This window comes from Dicentrarchus labrax, unplaced genomic scaffold (genome assembly GCF_905237075.1).
Source record: "Dicentrarchus labrax unplaced genomic scaffold, dlabrax2021, whole genome shotgun sequence".
NCBI lineage: Eukaryota > Metazoa > Chordata > Actinopteri > Moronidae > Dicentrarchus > Dicentrarchus labrax.
The window spans coordinates 23,452,945-23,479,898 of NW_026136714.1; the positions used below are offsets into that span (position 1 = coordinate 23,452,945).

General features: G+C 41.9%; 1 protein-coding gene across 2 annotated transcripts; it reads right to left on the reverse strand.

The window, feature by feature from the left end:
- Positions 1-470: 470 nt before the first annotated feature.
- tbx1 (T-box transcription factor 1) lies at positions 471-10,740 on the reverse strand. 2 transcript variants are annotated; one of them, XM_051421397.1, is made up of 8 exons: positions 10,059-10,740; positions 8,483-8,873; positions 6,034-6,135; positions 5,461-5,632; positions 4,328-4,483; positions 3,138-3,205; positions 2,427-2,527; positions 471-1,560 (listed from the first exon to the last, which is right to left on the reverse strand). In XM_051421397.1, exons 1-8 carry the CDS (start codon positions 10,240-10,242, stop codon positions 1,178-1,180), a joined length of 1,557 nt encoding a protein of 518 aa, XP_051277357.1. In that variant the 5' UTR covers positions 10,243-10,740; the 3' UTR covers positions 471-1,177. The 2 variants fall into 2 exon arrangements, with proteins under 2 accessions (XP_051277357.1, XP_051277358.1); XM_051421398.1 differs by having other exon boundaries at positions 8,483-8,822; positions 10,059-10,739.
- Between the last annotated feature and the right edge of the window lie 16,214 nt (positions 10,741-26,954).

Genomic DNA, 26,954 nt, shown 5'->3' on the forward strand with positions numbered 1-26,954 from the left:
TAATATCATGTTATGGTTTTAAGCGCCTATCTTTAAAAAAAAATGACTTGTTGCTACAGATTTGATTCATTAACCAGTAAAGACTTTAACAGAAAGTTGCAGTCTGTAATGTGACCACAGCTACTCAACTGCACACATGGTTTACCTAAACTAAAAGAGGGAAGTGTGTGTAGGAAGTATGGTCAATGAGTCCCGCATTCGTGTGTGTGTGTGTGTATGCTTTTTTTCAGGGAACCAGGTGCAGATTTCAACATTTGAACTATAGTGCAGTCTAATGTTTAGACAGCCTCCAAATCCTGACTACCAATGACTGCAGGAACAGCGGACACCTCAGCCCAATTCAACAGGGAAAATCCGGTCGGAGAAACCTGAACAATGCTATCAGTTAGGTACGTTTTTTTTTTTAACCCTCCCCCCTCAGTAGTGCAACAGCAGACAGAGCTTTGAATGGAAGATCTGCTCAAAGACAGTTTTTTTTATGAATTACAAGAATTTAATATTTATTTTACAGATACAGAACAGTCATTCTGCTTCATTTATTTACTTTGAATTGCTGCAAGTCAGTGCCATGGTACAAGCTTCTCAGAGCGGCTCAAGATGTTCAGAACGTTTCAAAATCAAATCTCTTATTTTTTTTCCTCAAACAAAAACATTTCGATGTGTTTCGACACCCTCTCTGATGAGCTCAACATGCAAACATCTCGTCTACCTAGAAGGTTGATGGACTATATAACATATGGCTTTTTTGAAAGCAATAAAAACAAGGCAAATCAAAAAGTGCATTCAACACAAAAAAAAAAAAAAAAAAAGAATTCAATTCCAGTCTGTGATCAAAGGTAATGTCCATGTCAAGGAGAGGTCCCTCCTGTCTCCTCTGTTTGCTGGCTCAATGTCTGCGCCGCTCAGGTAAGAGCTGACCTGATGTGGAGCTATTGCCATTTGGGTTCAAAGGTCAAAGCTGACCCCTTCAAGGACTCAGAGCAGGTGCCCGTGCTTAACGCAAAGATGCATTTCCTTTAAATAAATACGGCAGGGTTTATCCAGCAGAAAGAAGTTTCAGCCCGTAGACGCACCCCACAGGTTGCGTAAGCCATCAACAGACAGGACTGTGTTGCCTTTCCTGCCTATTTCCGTTCCCACAAAGCTGTGCGCCGTCAGCCCTAGTCGGCAGCAGTCATTATCTGGGCCCGTAGTCATAGTTAGAGGGGCCACTGGTGGCTGAGTACATGTTAGCTGTGGCTGGGTTCATGTGGTGGTGGTACGTGTGTCCTCTGATGCTGGGTAAAGGATAGGGCGACGGCCTGGTCTTGGCTCCCAGGTAGTGTTCATAGGTGGTGGGGTACTTGTAAGGGTGGTGGTGCAGGGTGTCCGGGGGCAGAGGATGGGGGTCTGACCGAAGGTCATGGGGAGGGCTGGGTCGTCCACCAGTGAGCGGGACGGCGTGGAGGCCTCCTGGGACGGGCAAGGCGGGGCTGAGGACCCGGGACATCAGTTGGTGAGCCGGGTCGGCATGTATAGGCGTGCCGCTGGGGTCTCGCTCGTACTCCCGCCTACTGTCCTCTGTGCAGGGAGAGATATGAGAACAGGCAGAGTGAGTCAATGTTGTGCATACTTTGTACAAGCAGGTTGTGTGTATTTCTCTTAACACTGAGTGTGTTCATTTCTGCTCTGCAAACGACAGAAGGTTAGGACAGGTACAGATATTTCTCATACTGATAGCAGTGTTTTTGGGTTGAAACCAAGAGTTTGCACAATAAATCACACACAATACACAATAGCACTACCCCTAAAATTAGAAGCATATATTATAAATATTAATTTATTTATATATTATTAATTGAAAGCATTGTTCAAATCATTAAGTCTGCATTGAAACACATCATTCTATCATTAAAAAATATTCATGCACATTAAAATAATGCATTTCACTCAAAATGTTGCAGCATAAATTCTAAATTCTATCTAATAATAATAATTTCACACTAGAAATCATTGTTTATTTATAGAATTCCTTCAGATGCATGAGAAGCTTTTTTTTAAATAAATATCTAAATTGATCACATTATTATTATTATTGAACTGATAAATAAAACCATCATGTCAAGAAAATATCATTTTCATTGCAGTTTTTACTGTGTTACGAAGCTGTGGTCAGTTATATAATAGCAGAAGAACCTCTATCATGCCTGCATTGGATGACACTGACCGGCTGATATTTGATGTTTAATTAAGAGCCAGTATTGGCCTGATACTGCGAATGCACCACTGCACTTCAGTTAAGGATGGAAAATTCAGACAAAATTAGGTGACATATGCCAACAATTGAAAGTGAAACATTTCAACAGGCTGAACAACATAACATGACTGTGTTTCTTGTTTGATAGCAGGCATGAGTTTTGAAATGAAACAAAGAGCGAGCTGCAGACCTTTCTCTGTGCCGTTCTGCTGAGAGGGAGATGACATTGGGTTTCTTGTTCTGGCAAAGGCACTCATTATTGGCAGAGAGCCTGGCCTGTGATTCCTGGGCCTGGAGCAGGGAGAATGGATACAGTTACATACTCATTTAATGAATGTCAAGGGCACAATTTCTTTATTATATATTAAAATGATGAATGCACATTTTAAGAGTTTACACTGATGCATGTAATGAGCATTTACACATTGACAGGCCCCCAATTTACAATGACTAAAATGTGAAGCAACCTATTACATGACTCAGATTGGCCTGTTCTATAAAATAATCAAAAACTCCCATAAACATCAGTAATCGCTTCAGTTAATGCTTTTAAGAAAAAAGAAAAGGTAAATTGCAGAGCTGGATGAACAACATTTGGAATAAGCATTTGCATTGCTGACTATACCAGATGGGTGGGGTTTAATCCATTGTGACAATTACGAGAGTGTCTGGTAATTTGTCAATGACAGAAAAGCACAGTCGATTGACTTTCAAACAACATCCAGTGATTTCTTAACTTCATGGCACTCATTGTGTTCTTTTATGTGGCAAACTCCACCCACCTGGCACCTGTTTGAGATAAAACAAACGGCAAAACTATTTTGCAAATGCCCTGACATTTTTTTTTACACCATGTGGAAACATGCCATTAAGACTGTATTGTTTGAGTGTAAACGCTCACCAGTCCTCTGGGTCACAGTCCCTGAAGCCCTTTGCAAAGGGATTGCTGGCTATCTTCAGCTGTGTGATCTGAAATCCAGAGCACAACATAAAATAAACCTCAGCGCTGCATTCTGTAGCCAGACACAAGCTCATTTCCATTTCTAAATGGTCATTGCATTGGATTTCTATTAGACAGGACAGCAGTGATAGGCAAGCATCGTGGACTGAGAGTTTTAGGTGGAAAATCTGCTCTGAAAACAATCACAGATCAAATCAAAGACTGCTGTCTTTAATAAAATATGTAACAGTTCCTGGTCTGTCATGCTTCCATTCAATGTTATTTAAAACACAAGTGCCAGTTAATACAGAGCATATATTGTTGTAGACTGTTTATTTCTAAACTCTTTTGTAACATTTACAGATGCTTAGACTCACTTGTAGATTCCCATAGTCCACAACTTAAGTTGTTCATAGTCATAACGTGAATAGTTTGTCACCATAATCCTCATAGTTTCACTGTGTTTCAAAGTCCATTTTGCTCTTTTGTGTCATTTTGTCTCATATTATCACATTATAAAGGCAATAAATGACCCACTGTAAGTGTAAAAGTAATTTCCACTTTGGAGAATCTGTGACATTTACCATCCAGTAGATCAGAGTTGTTTTATTCTCTAGCCTGATCACCATGTGGCCACGGGAATATTCCAACAACAATAACGCACCTATTCCCGCACTCCTCACTATCACTTGTAAATGGCTGATAGGATTGTATTCTAATGTTTCCCCTCGTTACAAGTCGCTCTGAATAACCGATGAATGCACTGATGTGTGAATCTAAACAGCCTGATGGAAAACAGGGCAGAAAGGGGAGCACAGCTGTGCGCGCAGAGCAGAGGCAACATTTACGCACAAAAAGCGCACAATGGAAAAGATGATAGCACACCTAACGGAACACAACCGATTCATTCGTTAATGTTTGTACACCGGGTAGCAAGGCAATCACAAAACGGGCTATTTTTTCATTATTCATTTATTAACAGTTGGGTTGAAAGCCACCTTTTTATAGGCTATTACTCTGTGGTCACACTCAGTGTACCCATAATGTTTCAACGAATATATAGCCTATATTTATATGCCTTTAGAATCAGGCCACAACACTCACATGGTTGCCGTTAGCGACTTTCATACACGGTAATAAAAGCGTCTTACCCGGTGGTTCTGGTACGCTGTGACCGCTGTGAAGCGGGTTTCCTCAAAAACGAAGGTTTTGTAATTCTCTTCGGCGTATTTCTCGCTGTCCTTGCGGGGGTCCACGTAGACCACATGGAACCTGGGCTGGTAGCGGTGCATGGAGTTCAGAATGATCTGCAAACACCAGAGGATTCATCAGCACTCATACAGAATGATAATGCAACCCGGTACTGGAGGAGTGAAGGCTTCAGTTGCAGAAGTCAGAATGTTTTATTTTAATCATAATAAATACAACTGAGTAAATAATAAATAAATGATGGTTCGATAAAGAAAAAATAAATATCGTAAAGACCAAACAAAATTTTAAAAATGATCTTATTTACTAAGTATATAAAAAAAAACCTGCAGCCATCTCCAAAATGCATATTTGTGGATATAAGCAGTGTCAATAAAATACCAATAAATGCATCACAGGAGTCCTCCTGTTAAATCCATTTAAACCCGTGACATTTATTTAAATATTTAAAGACAACTTGAGAATATTTTATCAGCATAATTCTCATTTTAAGGCCTAATGATGGTCTTCAACTAATCGTTTCAGGCCCATGGTGGACTCTCTATATGTGGTAAAATAACCCCCGAAACTCCAGAATCTCCCGTTTTCTTTCAGATTTCACCACTAATGCAGTGACACACGGAAACACTCCGGCAGAATGGAAGATCAAGCGGGAAGGGCTGAACTCATTTCCAGTGGTGAAATATTCCGCTTCCTTGCCGTCATTTTTGGAGCAAAGCCTGATGCACAGCGCCATTTGTGTGGACAGAAAATAGGCTTTTGGCAACATCTGACTATTAGTCCAAATATCAAGATTTACTACTGTTAAATCATTTGTGTCAATCAGTGGCGAATAAAAATGCTCAACCTCTCCTTACACAGTAATAATCTTCCTGCTGAGTTTACAGCTTGTACAGTTTACAGTATTGTTGACCCCTGAAGTGTTCACTAAAACCTCACACTATGGTGTTAAATAACCCCGCTCATTACAGTTAATTACATTCCTGCCTGTTTTTACTAACTTATTGGGGTGCCGTTGCTCTGTTAGTCTTTTTTTTTTGTGCGCATTTATTTTCAGTGGTGTTAGCCTACTCACATGGCCGTTGTCATCCAGCAGGTTGTTGGTGAGTTTGAGTTTATCAAAAGAGACAATCTGCTTCATCCACTGGGCGCCCTTGGCCGGAGAGTCCGGGTGGTAGTGGACCCTGCCCGGTGTGGCGGGGTCCGCTTTACCGGCAACCAGCCACGATGAGCTGTGGAAAGCGTACCTGTAAGATCGAGAAAAAGTTCATTAGACATGAGGTTCCCACTGTCCTACATTATTCACTTACAATAAAAGTCGCCTAGTCACCATACAAAATGCCCATGCATGCGTAATGTATGAATGGGGACACACTGAGCCTATAGAGAAATGACAATGAAAAAGATAAGACATTGAATGTATCTCCAATAGTCACCAATATATTTCGAGCATAAACTGGTTAATTGGAAATATTTATAGAGGTTCTAGTCCAACCGTGTATAGTAAAAACACACGTGCATGTTTGTATTCATGAATTCATTCTTATATTTATTTGTTTATTTGTTTATTTGAAAGTGGAGTTTCAGACTGCACAGTGTGAGTTGTGCAGCTCACTAATGTTTCATCCAAAGACATCCAAAAAGTTACCTGTAACGTTTGTCGTCCACAGGCAGGAAGTCCATCAGGAGCATGTAGTCCGCCATGGGATCCATCCCAAATATTTTCACTTGGAAAGTTGGAAACATTCTCCTGGCAAAGAAAAAAAACACAGGGCGGCTGTTAAATCTGGGCTTTAAATTGTTGTTACTGCTGCTTGCTTTGGGTGCACATTTAGTTTTTATGTGCTACTTTGTGTGTGTGTGTGTGTGTGTGGACGGTGGTGTTCAACTGTTGTCAGTGGAGCCAACAAATGATTTTAGCCAAAGTATTTGTATTTTTTTTAGAAAGTCATCCTGTTCGCAGAGACACATGCAGCTTCAGGCCGTTCAGAGCTTCGTTTGGCCCGAGCTGCAGGCTACAAGCAGACAGGAGCTCCGAGCTATTGGAACTGACGTGACTCAGTCCGTGCGTAACCATCTGAAACTCTCCCTGATCTGAACGGAGCTTTGCGCTTGTTGCCTTTTAGCACCGCGTTTGTAATTTCTGGCAAGACGCTTCAACTTCTCTTCTGCTCTTTTGACGAGTTCCAGACACATGAAGGCCCTGCACACGCGCAGATGGGCGTTATTTGGGTAGCTCGAGGTGTGGCACTCTTTAGAGAGAGTCTGAACATTTTATCATTGGGATCGAGAGGAGAAGAATATCCAGAATTAAATCTGTAGGCTATTAAAAATACACCAGGGAAGCTTTAGAGGCACGTGTTCTCTGCGTGCTGATATATTTGTGACTTTTATTCACGTATTAACAACTTTTATTATCCTTTCTCCGCAGAAATTTGATTTGAATCCCTTTTTGGATGTTTTGCTTGAAGTTTCGGTATTGGAGCGGCTCGGCGGGCGCACACAAACATTTGTCCCCCCCTCCAACTAATCTAGACTACTATCCATATCCCCAAAAACATCAGCTGAAAGTTGAGTAATCCACCGAGTCAGTGAAAGGGATCCTAAAATCAACGCTCAATTAACGTCAGTGTTGTGGCTAGGTGAGACTGAAGGAGCTTTTAAAGTGCTCTGCTGCAGATCTCCTTTCTCCTGTCAGACAGCAGAGCGGGGAAACTCAACCCTCACTTTCAGGATTAAATCAATTATCCCATGCCTCTTTATATTACTGCTATACAGAAAAAAATCAGGGCGCCATTTGGTGACGCTTATACATAATTAGCGTTTTCTGGTTGAAAATAATAATACTAGTGCAGCATTTTACCGGCTCTCAACGAGGGTCAGAGGTCAACTGGTGAGATTTATGTCTTAAGGATACAAGCAGCTCGACACCAGCAGAATAAATGATCAATTCTGCAATTAATAATGGCCTCTCTAATTTGTGTAAAATTTGGAAACTAATAACACAAAATCGACCAAATTCTTTAAATGAACATACTTTGTTTTTTAATTACTAATATTCACGCAGTTTATGTAACCAAAACGAATTTTCGTGTGACAGGAGAGGAAAGGGAGGGAAGCAGACAGACACTCCTATAATTAGGAAATAATAAAAAAAAAAAGGTAAACACGTGTCGAGGCCCGAATAAAAACCAGAGTGTGACACTGTAATCGGCTTGTGGGAACTGATCTTCGTTCACACATGTAAAGACTCTCGCAGATTAAAGGCCATAATGTTCCGTATAACAGCGGTGCGTAAAATTTAATCTGACAGTGAAGAAAACCAGCCGAGAGTCACAGTTATCCTCACTGGATCTATTAAACGCATTAGGATCAGATCAACAGGGTGTTTACAGCTGACACATCCACATACAAGCCTCCATGAGTCTGACTTCAAAGCAGTAGACCTGAACTGCTCGCCTCACAGCTTTAATATTTTATAAAGAATAATATTTTATTAAAAACAATATTTTTTATTAAGAATAATATTTAATAAAGCCAAATGCTCTGACGCGCGGACAAAAACGATGACGTCAGTGTTTTATAATTTAATTCATCCGGATTGTAAACAAACATTTTAGTTCTAAATGTGCAAAAAGCAACATTATAATTTCTGTTAACTGTTCTAATTCAAAATAGTTTTACCAGTTTGGGCCCATAAATGTGTTATTTGAAGTAAGAGAAAACAACATAGTTGAATAGTGAAAAAGTCCAGAAGAAGAATATATAAAGAAAAATATATTAAATATATTTGATGAAACTCCTTTATCCTCATTTTAGTTTGGTACTGTTTGCAATGATATTTATTTTCAAATAAAAATACATAAAAGGAAATCGAACCATGTATATCTGATTGGCTTCAGCAGCATAAATACTCAAATATTTAAATTTTACATAAAAAAAACTTCTGTCTTTTAATGCCATTGTTGTATCTTTGTGCAGGACATCGAGTAATATTATAAGCTACAATAAAGCCGACTCTGCTCGGTATTTTCTGTCGGATCTGTCCGAGAGTGTAAAGTAACTTCCAGCCTGTGGCCTGTGGAGAATGTGCTCACCTGCCAGCCTTGGTAACGATCATCTCCGTGCCCAGCTGATTAAACTCGTCCCATAAAGCTTTCATCTCCAGCTGGACGTTAATGTTGGCCACTTTGGGGTTCTTCTTCACGATAGATTTGCTGTTCGGTGTGGAATTGGAGGACGACGAGGAGCAGTTGGGAGTCCCGTTGTCACTCGGCGGGGCCTGGCCCGGGTTAGACCCCGGGTAGTTGTAGTTGTGCTGGGCGGCCGGGCAGGGCTCGAAGTGGGACTCATGTTGGCTGTAGGGGTCCCCGGGGGACGGCGAGAGGTGGTAGCCCCCCGGCGTGTTGAGGCTGCTCAGGCTGCTCGTCGTGAAGGCTGCAACATCGCAAAAATGGGACAGCTGCGTCAGCCACGGACTGGATATGGCTGAAATCATCCCAAAAAACTGGATTTACTAAATATGCCTTGCACTTTAAGTCGGTTAGAACACAGATAGTAAAAACAGAAGCAGGACTCGGGGATCTCCAGATGAAGATGTCACGCACAAATGCACCCCTTTCGGTTTAAAGGTTTCCGTGTCGGCTGCTTATTAATCCCTGAGGTTGAATCCACTGCCAGCATACTACAGGCTGCCTGCTCTAAAATAGCAAACGTCCCAATAGTGACGAAATGTTTCCAAAAAGCCGCAATGCTCGCGTAAAATCGCGGAACTATTCGCGCAAACGAGCTTCGATGCGTGTGAATGAGTTTTTGCTTTGGATCGATTGCGCTCTGAGCGGCCTCTGTTGTGCGCTGCTGCAGTGTGTGTAGCACACTGCAACCCAGTCTCCTCTCTTATCTGACGCAGAGGGCCTCCCCTTTGCGATAAAACCGGTTCTTATTTCTATTTAGATAAGGAACTGCAGGTAATGTGCCTTTTCCTCGCCTTGGGACGAGACTGATTGACAGAGAAGTGCGCCCCTTTTTAATGGGCTTTCCGGCACCCATTTAACTTTTGGATAAGGGTATCGCCCACATCACCCCCGTTAGCAAACAATAGAGGATCTGGCCGGCAGAGCGGAGTGTAAAGGGTCTACAAGGTAAACACATTGATTTGCATGAACAAACAAACAGGCAGCAGGTGACTGTTGCTTTCTCGTATTGGATAAATAGATCTATGGAATGGATATACAGCCCCCTGCGAGCTGGATATGCGTATTATGGTGTGTTTTTACCATTACGCACAGGGTGCCCGTGGAAACCCTCCTCCTCTTGGCTTCATTTTCAATGTATATGATCCTGTCCACGAATTAAAGTTGACTCTTTGTCAAATGCTTTGGGGTTTTTTTCCACCCTGGCTGCTTTGTATGCAGACTTCTCCCTGATGGTGGCCACTAGGACTGAATTTGCATTATTTTTTCATACTGGGCCAATCGTTTCACAATTTCCTTTTACAGTAATTTTATCCCTGCGTTGAAAACAACGCACATATGAGTGGTTTTGCGCTTTGAATTCAGTTGCGCGTTTTGTAAATAAGCGTGAGTAAGCGAGCAGATGCAAGGGTCTTATATAATTTCGGCTGAGATGTATACATGCTACAGCAGCTCTGTGGGCATCAACAAACAGATTTACCTTCCATTTCCCGGGTGACAGTGCTGTAGTGCATTTTAAAGGAACTGTGGTTGTGTAGGTCTGGCTTGTCCAGGCCGGTGCTCTGTTTGTCAAACGCTGCGTTTCCTGCTTGCTCTGCAGCCGAAATCAGAGAGGCAATACTGAAAGCATTTGCCTTTGGAGAGAGGGGACCGCCGTCGTCCATAGGCAAGGGATCGAGTCGGGAAAAGGCGTCCCTCCTCCACCTCCTCCTCCGCTTTCCAACCGCGCAGAAAGCAGGAGAAGGCTGTGCACAATGGGGAAGAACATGCGCCAAAAATGGGGTTTTCACATTCCGCCACCGGCGCTCCGTGGGTGCGAGAGTCTGGGCTAGACTTTTCTTAAAATATTCCCACGGCTACTGTGAAGACGCGAAAAGCTCCCCGGTGTTCAGATTCATCTGGTGAACCCCTGGACACGTCCCGGTGTCAAAACATAGTTCAGCCGCAGAGAAGGGAGAGAGAGCCTGCCTTGTTTCTCCTCTGATCGGCGGCGGGGTGGTGTCATCTGAGTCCTGCCTTGAGGAGAAGCTACTACTGCTACGAGAATGTCAAAAGTGAGCGAGATCCACGCCTCCCCCTGCACCACTAGGAAAAAGTGTCTGCGCTCTGCACTGGATGTTTTATTTCAATAAGACTGTGTCAGTCATTTGAATTCAACTCCAACGTCATTGCAATGTCCGGCTTCAAAGTGCGCCACTTTTCCAGTAAATGATGGGCCCTATATATGCGTTTGCATATTTTAGCTGTCCAAGCCCAGATAGAGCTGCTCCTGCCCCCAGTCTGCCTGGAACTCCAGGGGCTGCAGTGCAAAAAATATACACATTTCTTTTACGCCAAGAGTTCACTCTGAAAATGTAGTTTTCTTTAAACAGGGGTTGGAAATAAAAGATATAAAATGTAAGAATATAAGTCAATTCACACTGTTTACTTTAGTTTCAAATGTGGGTGTTTTGTGAATCATATAACACACAAATAAGAATAAAGCTTTTGATTAAATCAATGAAGAACATACGGATCCAGGAAACAATGAGATTGGAACAAGTTAGAGGTGGCAGATATGTTACTTTATTTAATGAATGAGTCACCAGACATTCAGTTGACACCAACCACATAAAGAGTTGTTTTTCACACCGAGCATCCATCTGTACGCTTACTCATCCGTCTCCTAGGACACTTGAACAAAAGCAGTATAATGTATGCTATTGCGTAATTTCACGCGATTTGATCTGAGCTTTACGCAGCCCCTTGCCTCCTCTTTAAGTAGCTTGCACCCACAAAGACACCGATTTTTTTACCGAGCAGAAACGCCATCCCTGCAGTCAGTAAACAGAATAAACACACGTGGCACTTCTGCTGGACTTGACCTCCGCCTTGCGCCTCCACCATCGCCTTGTTGGCTCTCAGCTTATCGAGGTTGAGCTTTAATGTGCAGCAAACCGAAGATGTGTTTTGTTGGAGCTGCTGCGATAGCGACCGGATAGTCTAATTTACACTGCAGTCATTGAATTAAGTGTGAAGGCAGCAGCGGGGTTCTAATGGGATAAAGCCGTTAGAGGATTAGCCCTATTTGTTTTGGATGTTTCTCCATGGGAGGCAGGGAGCATAAATAAACTACTGCAATATGTTGTTTAGATACATAGATAGATAGATAGATAGATAGATAGATAGATAGATGTAACTCAAACTCAGAGCACTGTTTATTCATTGAGTAGGGGGCATTAGAGCCCCCCTACTCTATAGCCTGTGTGCATTGATTACTCTATAAAGGAAATCACGCGTGGCGCAGTCACAACCAGTGTAAACCATCGCCCAGACGATGTATTCCTCCCAGTGTGTGCCGGGCTGTTTTATCAGATATGATGCCATCGATACCGACTCACTTCATCATTGCCAAGTCGGAAGCCTCCTTTGTAAATACTCAGGTGATAACAGACAAAATACAGGAGCAGATCAAAATGGGAAGAGACTGTGTTGGAATTCGCTCGCAGGCCTCAGCAGCGGCCAGAGCACAGCGGAGGCATTCAACGGCGCACTACTCAACATAAAGACTGACTTTATGTGAAATATTAAAAGGAAAAAATACACTTGTTTACCCCCCCTCCTCCTCCTTTCTCTCTCTCACACACGCACACACACACACACACACACACACACACACACACACACACACACACACACACACACACACACACACACACACACACAAAAACCCTCCCCAAGAAAAATATGCCGTGGAAGTAGAGTATGTGCCAGGTAATTAAATCGAAAGCTCACAATAAATAAAATCAGTAAGTACTTATTAACTGCGTAAAATACACATATTAAGGCTTTCTTAGAATGCCGATTCTTTCAGTGGGCTTCCATATAAGTGGGTAAGCTATGAATCACCCAAGGAAACACATTCTGTGCAGCTAGAGCCTGGCAGTAGCACCACGGGAGGTAAACGTTTCCATGAAGTGTAAAAAGCTCGCTGCAAACCCTCTATAAAAGTGCATCCACACGCACATTTGAACGCCGCCTGTACTGGTGATTTTTCGTTCTAGCACCCAAGCAGCTCAACAGCACAACCATTTTTAATCTGGTAAAATAGAGTTTGATGTTTTTTCTTCCCCCCTTGACTTTATTACCTCATGCGCTGCGGACTGTGTCCTCAGGAGTTTAGCACATATGAGCCAAAGCTGACAACAAGCAGACAAAGTGAGCAAAGTACGCGAACAGCCCTCGCTGATTAGAGGATACAGGCCTGAACCCCGACTGCACCGTTTCTCCCTCTCTGACTGATGGAGACAGAGGAGCACGGCCACACTGTACACTCACATCTCTCTGTCTCTAACCAGACCACTGCATGTTTGTCTGTTTTTATTGAACCTGTGATGGTGTTCTAATTATTCTTCTCACTGTGGCCAGAGTGGGGATTTATTTAGTTTAATAAATTGTTTAAATGATTTGAGAACTGCAGGCCTTCATATAACCTAGTCCTTAAAGAATACTCAGGGACACGCTTGTTATAAATTACTGCTCAACAGACGTCTTCTTAAAGTGGATTCAATTGGATGTTTTTGTATGAATTTCCAGAAGAACTCTCATTAAAAATTGCAACACTTTGCGGTCCACGTTTACATGAACTTCCTGTGGACGTGTATTAATTTCGACATGTTATTTCGTTGTTTAATGTAGTTAATTAGTGCATCCGCTAAACAAATTTGCCCACACTTGAGCTTTGCTGCCGGCATGCTTTCCATCTTCACATCTCGACTGAAACTTGGAAAGTGAAAGAACACTCCGAATTTTATAGATTTTAATTCTTTTTAGGAGTAAAATGTTGGATATGTTACATTTTTATTTTGCAAAGAAAATATTATTATATTATTCTACTGTTTTATGTCCATAAGCCAGTGCTCTGGTCCATGGATATGACAGGAGCCAACAGAAGGCAAACCTGTCTGCTCTCCGTGGGATTTAACGTGCGCTTTTACGCGCAAACAAACAGTTGTTTGATAAAAAAAAAACTCTACCGATAAAAAAAAAAAAAACGGATTGCACTTGTTGTTGATTTTCTTCTTGTTGTGTTTTAGAGGAGAATCGGAATCTTGTTTTCCTCATGTGGTGCAGGAGAGGCCTGTGTGGTCCTGTGCGTCCTGTGCGTCCTGTGGTGGTTATATGACAAATCACCAAACCAAAAATAATAATAATACTCCCGCCCATGCCTCATTAAAAGGCACAGATCTCGTAAACGCCAAAGCTCTGCGGCTGCTGTTTTTGTCTTTTTATTAAACAGAGATATGATTAGGTCATCGGTATATCTGGCAGGACCTGTGGGCGCTCTCTTTCTCACCCCGCTCCCCTTTATCCTTCCCCTTCTCCTTCCCTCACAGTGAAACAGCATAGAATCTCCTTTGATGTTTTTATGCTCGTGTTGTGGAGATATTTATTTCTCCACTCTTTAATTTAATGAGTCTGTCTCAGCCGCAATCAGGCTGATAAAATGATTACACGCTCACATCATTTAACAGATAATAAATCACGGGTTATTCCACCCATCATAAAAACAATGATTTTCACATTCGTGTTGCGTGACTGAAGCTGCAGGGAGCGACGCTGTTAAACTCTATCCTATCTAAATATTAGTGTAAATCCCTGAATAAGAAGCAGAGGAAGCGAGCAGTTGACCGCTGACAGCAGAGGGCCCGGGGTGTCCCCTCTCTCCGCGGGGCTTTAGGAAATGCTCGGAGAGGCGCAGGTATGCAGGAGGAAACATTCAAGAAGGTGCCTCAGCTATCTATAGGACCTCCGACCGGCCGTCAATATGAGGCCAATTTACATAGAAATAAAAACCCATTCTATATCCGGAAGAAAAAAAAAAGGCATGTCCCTAAATAAGTTATCAGTTAGTATTGAGCGCACACCTTCTGAATAAGCTTAATGAACACACGGGAATGGAAATATTGAGTAAACCTATCGGGAAAAAACGCTTTCAAATAAATGTAGTACGTGTTCTTTTATTACGTTTACATTCTATATTTATTTATATGTCGACACAGTCAATGAAAAATCCCTATATAGTATATTTTAACAATTGACTGTGGTGGTGAATAGCGACATTAATAAGCCTTTTAACTATATGTTAATATTAATAATAATAATAATAATAATAATAATAGCAATGATTATAGTATCCTATGATTAATAGGGACTTTCAGTTTAGCCTATATCACTGTAGGATTTAATTTAATTACAAGTGAATCATTGTTTTTCGGATGAGTTGTCGAAGATACAATATATAATAATATAAGGATACCAGGTAGTACATAAACCTTTTTGCAAAATGCAAAATCTATAATTTTTTTTAAATTAAAGTTTTTTTTTTCTTTGTGTGCAGGTGCAAGCAGTCTGTTGCCTTAAAGCACCAGCACTGGATTCATTTCGTCTGTTGCCTAAATGTTGTGAATGCCTTCATTCACTCCTCCGGCTAAAAAATGTCCACCTCCTTTCCCGAAATGAAAAGTCCACATCAGCGAGAATACTAATTGGAGTTTTTCCAGTAAAAACGTCCAAACATTTTACCACAGTGATGAATATTTGTCCGATGTCTATCAGTATTTGTTTTTCCTTATTTGTAGGATAATTTCATTTCTATCATCTGTCACTGAGTGGTTAGTCGGATATTTAGAAGACTTCTCCGTGGCGTTGGTTGGTCTGCCATCATGAATACATTCAAAAGTTGTCGCTCCAGTGTTGCAGAAGTTTGTTATTATGTGCGAATGTATGCACGCTGATAAAAACAAGACAGTATTACTGTGTTTATTTGTGCACGCACGCACGCACAGATTGCAGCAGGGTGGTTTACTGATGCGACTGTGTGCTCACATTGTGCTACAGATGTTTGCAGATCCACATCGTCCTTCAGAAGCCTTCCAGTCATGCGTAAAGGCGACCACAGTACACTAATCCTATGGTCAATTTCAATAGATGTGTCATAATAATACAAATATGCTACACCCCCTGAAATGAATATAATAGGAATAATATAATAAGATACCAAAATACCATGAAATAACAGTAAAGTCACTGTAAGATCTAATACTAATAATATTAACTTCTTGTGGATAACACAGTGAATTTCTGTTTCTGAAAAAAATGAACCCAAACACATTTCCTTGTTGGCATATAAATGTAGTTTTCCTGTTCAGCCTGGCTCTCTTTGTATTTTGGGGTCGATCATAAAAGGACATAAAAAACACAATGGAAATGAACACAATGGTTGACCAAAAGGTGAAAATCATGATTCCCTCGTGTCTGTTCCAGGCAAATTCCAACATATATTCCCACACACATTGTTAAAACATGGGAAAACAGGCTGCAGACCTTTTAAAATTATTCATTTTAAAATCTCAGAGGGAGCACTAACATCTTTTAGAAAAACAACATTACTATAAAATGATGGAAAATCACGTTTTAAAATGATATTCTAACAAATTTCAGAAAATGTTCCTTCAGATGTGAGTTTTTTTTTCTTTCACTTGGTTTATACATCATAGCCCATAATGTGAAATATATGCTTTGTGCTTGAAAACCTATTTTTTTCTTCGTCTTTATAGATTCTGAGGTTTGACGACTTCACTACCTGATCTATTTGTCCAAGCAGCCGTGCAGAAATAAAAAGAGACAAAGCAAGAAAAGCACAATTTTCACTTTCTCCCTCCCCCTTTTGCAGTTGTCTGGGAAGATATGTGCCACCGCTATTTGTTTATTTTGGGAAGGAAGGTCCTCTCTCCACATGTCTTCTCTGAGTTAACGAATATGGGGCTGACAGCTGCCAACTGTGCCCTTCAACAGGCTCTGTGCAGCCTGGTCGATGCAGGCCGGCCTCGACGCTCTGCTCCCTTCAGCCCCACCATGACATTCTGCTCCCTTCAGCCCCACCATGACACTCTGCTCCCTTCAGCCCCACCACACCTGAAGCAACACTGTAAAGGACAGAGAGGGGAGCAGCCAGTTATCATCCAACTAGCAGGACGTTACTGTAAGACACATTCTAATGGTAGCATGGGGAAATGCCCAAAAGTGTATTTCTTTATTTTATCAGGACAGGAAGATGGTAATGTATACATATGTTTATATGTTATACTTCTGAATAGTCCTTTCAGAGTTGTTATCAGTGTTAATCAAGTTGAATTTCTCATGGAGGGATTGAGAAAGAGCAAAAACAGTTTGGAATGTCTGTGTAGGACATAGGAAGGGTGGGGTGGGGTGGGGTGGGGGTTGCTTGGAGTCAGATCCCTTTTCAAAATCACTTCTTCTCTTTCCCTCCCGTCTTTGTTTTAAAACTGGGAAGCTTTTAGCTTTTGAAAAGTATCCTTTCCCTATCTGTTGCGCGGCGGCCCCAGTCGTCATCACCTTGCCGCTCCCCACAGCCCTATTGGAGCGCCGGTAAATAGCTGGCATTCCTGCCACAAAGAACCGATGATGTGGGCCCGGGGCCTCCGTGATCTCCCCAAATTAATTAAGGCCTTTCTTCTCCCCGAGCAGGATCCGCGGCCTTTGTCTCTCTAATACATCTTAAGCCCGGTATTAAATGCAAGGGCAGAGTCTGCGCTCATTATAAATCTGTCACTGCCTGCTTTGCTCTTCTCGGCCCCGGCCCGTGATCCTAAATAGGCTTCAGTGTAGCAGGGAAGCCATCCTCCAGCCTGGCTCTCGCCCCTTGCCTCCTCCTTATCTGCAGCCCCTCCATGCTCCCTACTGGCTTGGTATTTATTTGAATATGAGAAGGCCTGCTTGTTGTTTCTGGCAGAGGGGGATCAGGGCTGAGACTCCCCACCACCACTACCACCACTACCTCATGCCCCTCAACCCCCCAACTTCTTCCATCCCTTCGTCCCCACAACGCTCACTCCATCTGTCCCTCCTCAGCCACCCTGGCTCGTTCACTCTTCACCAGCCTCTGTATTCGTGAACTTGAACCACAGACCACTAAGTCAAAGGCCATTACAGACAGGCCCACTGTGCGTGTGTATGACTGTGTGTGTTTGAGTGCATGCGTGCATATCCCATTAACAACTTTTCCTCTCTAGCTGAAATTAAAAACTGTTCGCAGAGGTAATGTGCAAGCCAGCGGTGGCCAGAGTCTGCCCCTTTTTCTCCCAAGCGCTCAGCTGAGTGAATATTTCCTTCAAAGTCACTCTGGTCAGTAAATGCACCTTTCAGAGGGTGATATTTCTTCCTCCTCCTCATTTTTGCTTGCACGATAGCTCTGTCCCTGTGGCCCATCTGAAGAAAGGCTCAAACCTCGACGGTCAGTGAGATGATGAGTCCTCCGGCAAGTCTCCAATTTGAAACGCTGAAGGTGTTTAGTGGGGTTTTAACGCGGCAATTCGCTCTGTGACAGCAGGATCAGGCAGGAACGCCTCATACCAGCAGCAGGAAGTGGATGACATGTCCATTAGAGAAGCCCCCACACCATCCCCAGACAGTGAAATTAGGGGATCAGAGGCGTGCAGAGATTTGACCTTGAGGAATGCCAGTACCACACCCCCGGCTGGAAATGTGTAGCAGAGGAGACAGGAAAATGAGCTACAATGTGGCTTTTTGTTTGGGCGTACAGGAGATTTGAGTTGAAGGAGGACTATCAGGCCTTCCTGTGCTCCTCTTCCAAGATGAAGAAGCAGGAAGTCACACAGGAGGTAAACAATGTGCAGAATGGAGCCAATACCAAGGTCTGGAACCACCCCCATCATTCCTGTTGGCATGGCTCCGGGCCAGTTGATAATGGACCTGGCGCCCACTAAACACCCGGCTTCCATGTTGCAAAAATTTCCCCACCTTAAAAAATGTTTACATTCAACATAGCTCGGTAAGGAATGACCTGCAGACTTCACTCGGTGGTGGTTTTGTTTGGATCAGCCATATCTCAGGTCTTTAGGCTGTGCTTCAGGTCACAGATCTTGCTCTGTGCGTCTTGTCACTCAGTCACTCAGAGAATCTGTCAAAAGCAGCCTCCACCAATCAGAGCGAGCACCGGGCTGTCTGATACTGATTACAGCGATTCATCATGTAAGGAACTCCCTGCCACCACATGTTTGTTTTGATCTCTTCCTCTCCAGCACGGTGACAGTGAAAGATGAGGGACCATGTGGCCGGGCCGGCACAGCGCCATGGAAACCGGCAGCTTAAGCAGCAGCTCTGGGTCCCAGCAGAGCTCTGTGCGCTGGCCACAGCCCCAGCTCGGAGCTTCATGTTCAGGCTGGGAAAGAGGAAGCTCAGGAGGGCGTCGGGGAGATTTGGCCGGCTGGCTAATTGCAGACCCAAAAGTGTAACTTTAGGTGATAGGGGGATTAAGGCATGTTGACTTGTGTTCACTGGGGGGCTAAACTGACACTCAGTTCCCCCAGAGCGGACAGTTCCTGAAACCCCCTGGAGTTGGCTGGGGGGTCTGGGTCACATTAAGGGGGTACTGTGTTGCCTACTAGGGCAGACCACATGACCAGCTCCTCTAAAACAAGCACTGCTGTGTCCATAATGTCAAACACTTCCTCCATCTGCATCCATTAGCCAGCTCTGGAGGTGGCGAGGAACATTTTAGAGCTGAAGGAAAACAAAGGGTCCAGAGATTACGAGACCCTGGTATAATGAAAAAGTTCCTTCGCCTATTGTACTGAAGCAGTCAAAGAATTTACTCCAGGAATCCATTCATTTTGGAAATACTGATAAGCTTCTATGTTTCTATGAAATAGTATTTAATAGTATATTAATAGTATATTAATAATTAAAAAATGAATAGTATATTGCTGGAAATTAGAATATTATTTAATTATATTATTGGTGTAATGTATAAAATCCAATCAGAAGAATGAACTAAAATTATACTAAAAATAAAAAATTTCTAGCTATATTTAAAATACATTGTATGTAATGTAAATGTTTTTACTCACATTAGGTTTAAAATTTGGTTAAATGACACTTAATGAAATATAGTTGAGACAAAAATGTACCTTTTCATACAGTACACACATGGACTTTTATTAATAAAATTGAAAATGTAATGCATTTTTTGTTTCAATTCCAGATACTTTTTAATCTAAATGTAATACTTATCCTTCTAAAAAATATATTTTAAAAGAAAAATTCAGATCATATTTATAAAGAAACGCTATATAACATAACATATAAAATAATTAATTTATTGTTCATAAGAAAATTAAATTCACACATCTTTCAGAATACTTGCTAGGAATTTGTTTTATTGAGTAAATCATTGAGAACACATACAACTCTTGTGATGAATAACTTAACTGTAAAACACACACATACAAACCTGATATGCTGTACAGTCATGTGACTAATGTGGCTAAATCGCAAATAATATATTTTTAATTAATTGAAAATAAAAAATGCGTTTATCTGTGCAGCTGGCACTATAGAACATCTAAATGACAAAGTTTTAACTATAAAAAGGGACAAGAGAACCACATAAATTACAATTAGCAAAGCCAATAACCCTAAGAAACATAGATGTTTCATAATCCAAAATCCTGATGACATAAATTCAATAAAATTTTAAACCAGAGGTGGTTTTGAGTTTTATTTCTTGGCTCATGTTTGCTGTTGATTCAAAGTTCCTTGAGTGTGTCTACCACAGATTGAAATATTTATTTACTTTATTTACTCTGATATTACTCTACTGCAGCCATGCTTTTATATACGTATTCCACAGGCCCCTACCGTCCTCTCCTGCTGTAAAATATGGGTGGACCCTCTGACAGATGAACCAAGCAGCACAGACAGGCAGAAAACTTTCTCGTCATGCGTGTTGCAGTAACCTCCCATGTGGCTTACACTGAGAGGGCCTAAACACTGGAGTCAAACTAAATGTGGAAAAAAAATAGCCCTTGTGTTTGGGTCTGATTTCTCAGCTCATTAATCTTGACTGTAGTCATACGTTGCGTCTCGCTGGCTGGCGTATTTTCAGTCAGCTTGAATGTAATGATATTTATTAGAACATGTCCTCGCTTGCTGGATGTCTCTTACCGTATCTGACATCACTGTCCTAGATACCGAGTTGTGTTTACATATGACTAAGAGGAAGAGGGTTGGACATCAGTATTGTTCACTTTGTGCTTTGTCCCCCTTTGCAAATAATTTTTTTAATTTAACCTATTTTTTCTTTCCTAAAATCCCCTTTGCAAATAATTATTTTAATTTAACCTATTTTTTCTTTCCTAAAATCCCCTTTGCTGATCTGCCCATGAAGGCAACATGATTGCAAATGTGCATTAAAAAGCTATGTACATAAGCAAATCTAAAAAATAATAACAAAAATTACATAAACAAAATAATATTAACCATAAGAATAAACCTACTTTTTACACACTTTTCTTTTCATTAAACCCTTTTAATCCTGTTGAAACTTGATATCTTTGTTGTGGCTGACCTGCCTGTGAAAGCATCATGATATCAAACCAACATTACATTATTGGTTAGGGCAAAATCTCCACTTACCAGGATTCACATGCTTTATTTGTATACTCAATAGGGTATACTGTAGATAGGCCAGATATTTTAGTTAATTTTCAGTTAATTATCTAGTCAAGGTACGAGGGGGTAGCATTAAAAAAAAACAACAGAAGACAACAGATGAAATGCTTGCAAACTATCTCTAAAATGTTATTCTTCTACTGGCTCCAGAAAGAAATCACTGCCTTTCTCACTTCCAGCTCGACTGCTGATCCGTGCTGAACCCTGTGCAGCAGGTTGACTGAAGAGAATGTTTGGCTAGAGAGACAGTATGTGAGTGTGTGTATATGTGTGTGTGTGTATGTCTGTTACAGGCCTTGGAAAAAGCAGTAGCTCCCCTGTGTGGTTTGCTCGTGTAAGAGCACCTGGCACCGCAGGGGGAGAGGTGGGCATTTGGGTACCAAGACAGAACCTGCACAGCTCCACTGGCAACAGCGAGAGGTAGGACTATGACTCCTGTGATGAGGCACTGACGCGAAGAAATGCTCTCCTCTCTCGCCCTAGTGTAACGTGCCCGGATAAAAGCAGCCACTTGATTGGAAGTGAAGCATTGCTGATAATCTCTAGAATCTAATCTGCTGCAGTGAGTTAGCATGCATATAATACATGCATTACACCCTCCGTGTTTAACCCTCAGCCTGAGTTCTTGTTGTTGAAAGCACACCTATAAAAGCCTCTGTCATCACCTGTCTCTTCATGTGACATATGACAACAACTCCCCCAATACACATACACACACAAATGCCTGCATGCATACACATTCGCAAAGGAATTACTAGAGCTAAAAAACAATTACTCAACTCTTTGTTACCAGTTACTTGTTACAATCCATGTCTTTCAAGTTTCTGTGATGTTTTAGCTAACATGACGTACACGCTCAAGCAGGAATACGCACATGCATGTGAAGCTACTTGCTCATATGCACACAGAGTTATTTGGCTAGTGGCCCTTTGGTTCAAGTTGATGTTTGGGGTGAGCCGTGATGTTGCGTAGCTTCAGAGGCCACCTAATGCAGGATCAGGTGTCTCCGTCCATATCAGATGCCTGCGTGGAGTGGATGGATAGCTTCATATGGCATGTGCCCTCTCTGGACACTGGACACTTCAACACCCCCTCAGCCTCCCACCCTCCAAATATTTACCTGACATGTCTCCGTGGGTGGCGGCCCATCTAAAGAAACATGTATACACACATTCACATTGATGGATTTTTTTTGCACACAGATATACACACTAGGGTTTTACTGATTTGTGTTTTGAAAGCCGATATGGATGCTGTTTGGCCTGAAGCTGTCAGTTCTGTATTTTTTACTTTTACCATTTTCATACAAAAATGTATACACAAAAAAAATACCATTATGAAGGTTATAATTCGTCTGGAATAGCATCATCATGTGAGTTCATAACTGCCCAGTATAGATTTAAATGAAGGAGTTTCCAACGACAACCGGTGTTGTACTGATCAAATATTCCCAAATTCTCAGAAAGGTATTCCAATGATATAAAACCCAATACACACACTAGCAGATAAATACGCACACACACATACCTGCACACATGCTTAAACACAAGTCCATTCCCGCGTCAGGCCTCATTGGTGTCGACACTTTGAAGTTGTCGGCTGCTTGTTTACTGATGCAAATTAGCAGGTAGGGTTCCTTCAGAGGAGCAGAGAGCGTGGCAGCGTCGTGGGTGGTAGGTCCTACTTCTAACACTGCACCCCAACTCATCTTCTTCCAGCCCCCCCCAATCTGCACCCCACTCCAGTGAAGGAATGCTTTCAGCTGGACTCACCTGGTAGAAGGGCTTAGGTCAGGCCTCCAGTGGCTGAAGTGAGGGGACTGTGTGGCTTGGAGCAGCTTGGCCTCCTGGTGCTAAATTCTGTGACTGTTCATTGATAGAATTTTGCTACATTCCTTTTTTTTCAACATAATAAGCTAAATGTACCATTTAAAAATGTAATGTATTTAATGTCTCCTATGTGTACAGTTTCTTTTCTATCCTAACCTATTGTGTGGCTGAAGTAGCCATATTTACCCACAGAAATCAATAGTAACTACCATTAATCTTATCCAACTATTTACAACATACATAACAATGAGTCTGAAAATAGATTGTTGTAATAGCTTAATGGCCCTTTCCGGAAAAATTTCAAATTTGAGGTATATTCACATTTTTGCACGACTAATTGATTGTAAAAATGAATGTTATCTAATTTAATTTAGTAAACAAGTAGTAGTAGTTGTTATATCAAACTACTACTGTCATGTTGGTAAGCAGCATATATACAATTTTACACTTCCCTATCCAGGGAGGCATTATAGAACACAAATATTATGAACGTAAAAATGTTACAACTTGTCCACATATTTTTTTATGACATTTGAGTTATTACATTATCAGCTGCCAGAAAGTAATTACACATTGTTTTCCAATTTCAGGTATTCTGGTTGTGCTGAGCAGAAACAGGAAATGGGAATGAGCTTAATACTTGGACAGAGAACCGTCTGCCTGACCAAATACGAAGAGTAAACAGGAGAGGGCCCCCCGGGATCCCTGCTGCTGCTGCTGCTGCTGCTTTCAATGGTGAGAACGCCACACTCTACCTATTCCCACTTACTGATGCAAACACACTGTGCTGCCATGTACGGCTAGCTGCATTGTGTGAGTGTGAATGATGAATGCTGCTGTGTATTCTAGTTATGGTGATTGTGTGCAGACAAATTATTATTTTAATAAGAAACTGCAGAAGCTGTTTTAGTTAAACATGTTTTGTGTTAGGCTAACAGTTTCTGATGTTTGTGTGTGTGTGTGTGTGTGTGTGTGTGTGTGTGTGTGTGTGTGTGTGTGTGTGTGTGCAGAAAAGCAGATGATGACTGATGATCTGTGGAAATGTCAAGATATTCACAACAAGAAAACAAACTTTGCAGTCCCCCCTTGACTTAAGAGTAATGAGCATGCATCACTCCATCATAATCTGTGAACACAATCAATGGCATACAAGTCCCTGTGCACCCCCTTTAGGCCAGTTTGTGTAGTGTTGAAAAAGTTAAAATGAAGCACATCCTTCCCTAAGTTTTGACAAAGTGTAATCAGCAGGTATTGTGACTTTGGGATCTAAAATATTGGACAGTTGCTCATGTACAGGTGTATCTGTGTGTTATGGATCCAGGATGAGGTTTCTGCTTATGCATGCATGTGTGTGTCTGTGGGTGGAGGAAAGTTTGCTTTGAAGGCAGGTCATTACCCTGAACCCCCCCCCACTCCACCTTCCTCTTCTATACCCCCATCACCCTCCCAGTGGCTTGTGACAGCCGTCAGTGTCAGTCACTTAGTGCAATGGTGTGTGTTGGTGTGTGTGTGTGTGTGTGTGTGTGTGTGTGTGTGTGTGTGTGTGTAGGATTGTTTGCATTTGGGCTGGCTGAGTAAACAGGGCTCAGGTTACCTCTGAAGGCTTTTCCATAGCATTCGTTCCAATTTAAATGTGGAAAAATATCACATGGGTGACAGGGGAGTACATTACTTGGTAGCACCAGATCACATTCGTTTTCATGTACAATGTGGGGTCAGATCACATGTTGGCATGTGATGAAACTCTTAATGCATCCATGGGTGAACCTCAGCATGCTGTCTGGGTTTTTCAGTGTGTCTGATATGCATGTTAATCATCCCTCACATTTGAGAATATGAGACTTCAGCTTGTGTTTGCTCCTTTATACCCACATCGAATTATGTGTGTACACAATGCACACGCACAAAAATGGCTTCTGTCCACAGGTATTCACATCCTGTTAGATAGCAAGAATTTGCTATCCATGCTAAAATACTAATTAAAATACAGAAAAGCAGTTAATCCTGGTCTTTCTCCTCAAATAGTTTATTGACAGCTGGCCATCAATAAAATGGTGGGTTCAGTTTTGCCAGTTAACACAAGCCGAGGGCATCCAGGTGAAATAATGCACTCTAAACTTGTATTCAGATTGAATGCAAAGCAGGCTTTATTTTATATTTTTTGTATTTTCTGCTTTATTTGATTTGACTACAGGGTGTCTGTTTCTCACCTAAATACAGTCAAAGAATGTGACAGTATAGATGTTGCAGCCAGCCAGAAAGTGGCACTTCTTTTAAAACTTCAAAGGAACTCTAGTTGTTACTCATATTTTCCTTCACATGCACACAATGTTGCTCCTGCTGTCTTTGTACATCTATTAGGTGCAGTCATTTCCAACTCAAGGAGAGGCATCTTCCCCTCGGTTTTCACTGCCGCTGTTTCAAGCTGTTTATTTTTACCCATTTCAAAAAAGACCTAGAGTGACATTACGACAGTTAAAGCATATTTTTTATGTCTTCTGTGTCTGATCCCTGTCAGCTCTGTGATTATCACTAAGACACCTGCAAGCACAGGTAAGTGAGACAGACAGACACACTCACACTCACACACACACACACACACACACACACACACACACACACATACATACATACACACACATATATGCTAATGAGCCTGTGAGACCCCCCCGGCTATGTAATGTGCTTCCTCTCTTTACGTTTCGACATTCCTGAGTGTTGCAGAAAGCGAGTTATGGGGTTTGTGTGAGTAGTGTTAAAAGAAAGATCAACAATCTGTGAGGACACAATATCACTTTGCACTGTACTCCCAAACTGTTATTGCAATTACAAACCAAATATTAGACAGATGTATATAATTAAATTCCTTTAATTCTTCTTTTATTTTCTAATTGATATAGTACACCATTTTACCACAGGAATCGTCTATTAGCACATTTTTATATTATATTCCACATGAGCATTTATATTGCGCTCACATGGTGCATTTTCCTGAAAAACTGTATGAGGGAGTCAATAGGGGCCCAACAGCAGATTTTTGCCCCGGGGCCCTATAACTGGTTAATTTGTCCATGCTCATGGTCTAAGTGCTGTTTCAGAGGTCTGCATAGTACAACCCTACCACTGATCATCTTATTTAACTTTCTTTCCTCTTGTGTCTTTGGCTTTCCGTCTCACTATTTCTCTATTTTTCTGTCTCTCTATCTGTCTCCCACCTCCCCACCAACCACCTCTCTCTCTCCCAGTCAGTTGATTTATCCCCAGCTCTGTTTTCCCTGGACCACATGGTCCGGCAGTTTGCCCTAACTCCACTCATCCAGAACCGATGTCATTCAGATCCAGTTAAATAAATGGCCCTATAAATTTCCTCCAATAATAAGCCCGGGTGCTGCTGGAATGTGCGGCAGCTCGTTGGGGACGGGAAGGGTGGGTGTAGGGGTGAGAAATCCATGCAACCCAAAGACCCAGACACCTCGGACCAGTGTGAGAAAGCATGGCTGCTGTATAAATGAAGAGGAATCTGGGTTGAGCAAGTGTGTGTGTGTGTGTGTGTGTGTGTCGAGCTGCAGTACGAGTGGGTGTGCGGGAAGTGGGGGAGTTCCAGGCCCCTGTCTGTCTCCCTACCTGGAACGAGACCTCAGGGACACTTTAAATCAGCCCACCCAGAGACAGAGACACCAATCAGTCCTCTGTCAGACCCGGCTAAATCAAGTTAAGTCAAGTGTGTACGTGTGTGCATGTGCTTCAGCGCATGTGCGTGTATCTGCACACGTGCGCCTAAAAATGTATGTTACAGAATCTGAGAGCTAACTCAATTACAAGCCCGCATTTATAATCATCACCATCACTGTCATCACACAGCCAACACTTCTGAATCTACTGTATATTCTATGAATGAACATGGAAGTAATAAGTTAAAATGTCAAACTTGGACAATGTTGACAAATGACTGAGTGTCTATCGGTGTGCATGCACACACAAGTAAGTGGCAAAGGATTGTGGTAGGAACCCAT

Excerpts from the sequence above, each read along its gene's own strand:
- tbx1 (XM_051421397.1), bottom strand. The coding sequence starts at position 10,242 with ATGGACGACGGCGGTCCCCTCTCTCCAAAGGCAAATGCTTTCAGTATT. Across the intron at positions 6,136-8,482 it reads ATCGTTACCAAGGCTGGCAG|GAGAATGTTTCCAACTTTCC; the intron begins GTGAGCACATTC and ends TTTCTTTGCCAG. Across the intron at positions 3,206-4,327 it reads CAGCGTACCAGAACCACCGG|ATCACACAGCTGAAGATAGC; the intron begins GTAAGACGCTTT and ends TCTGGATTTCAG.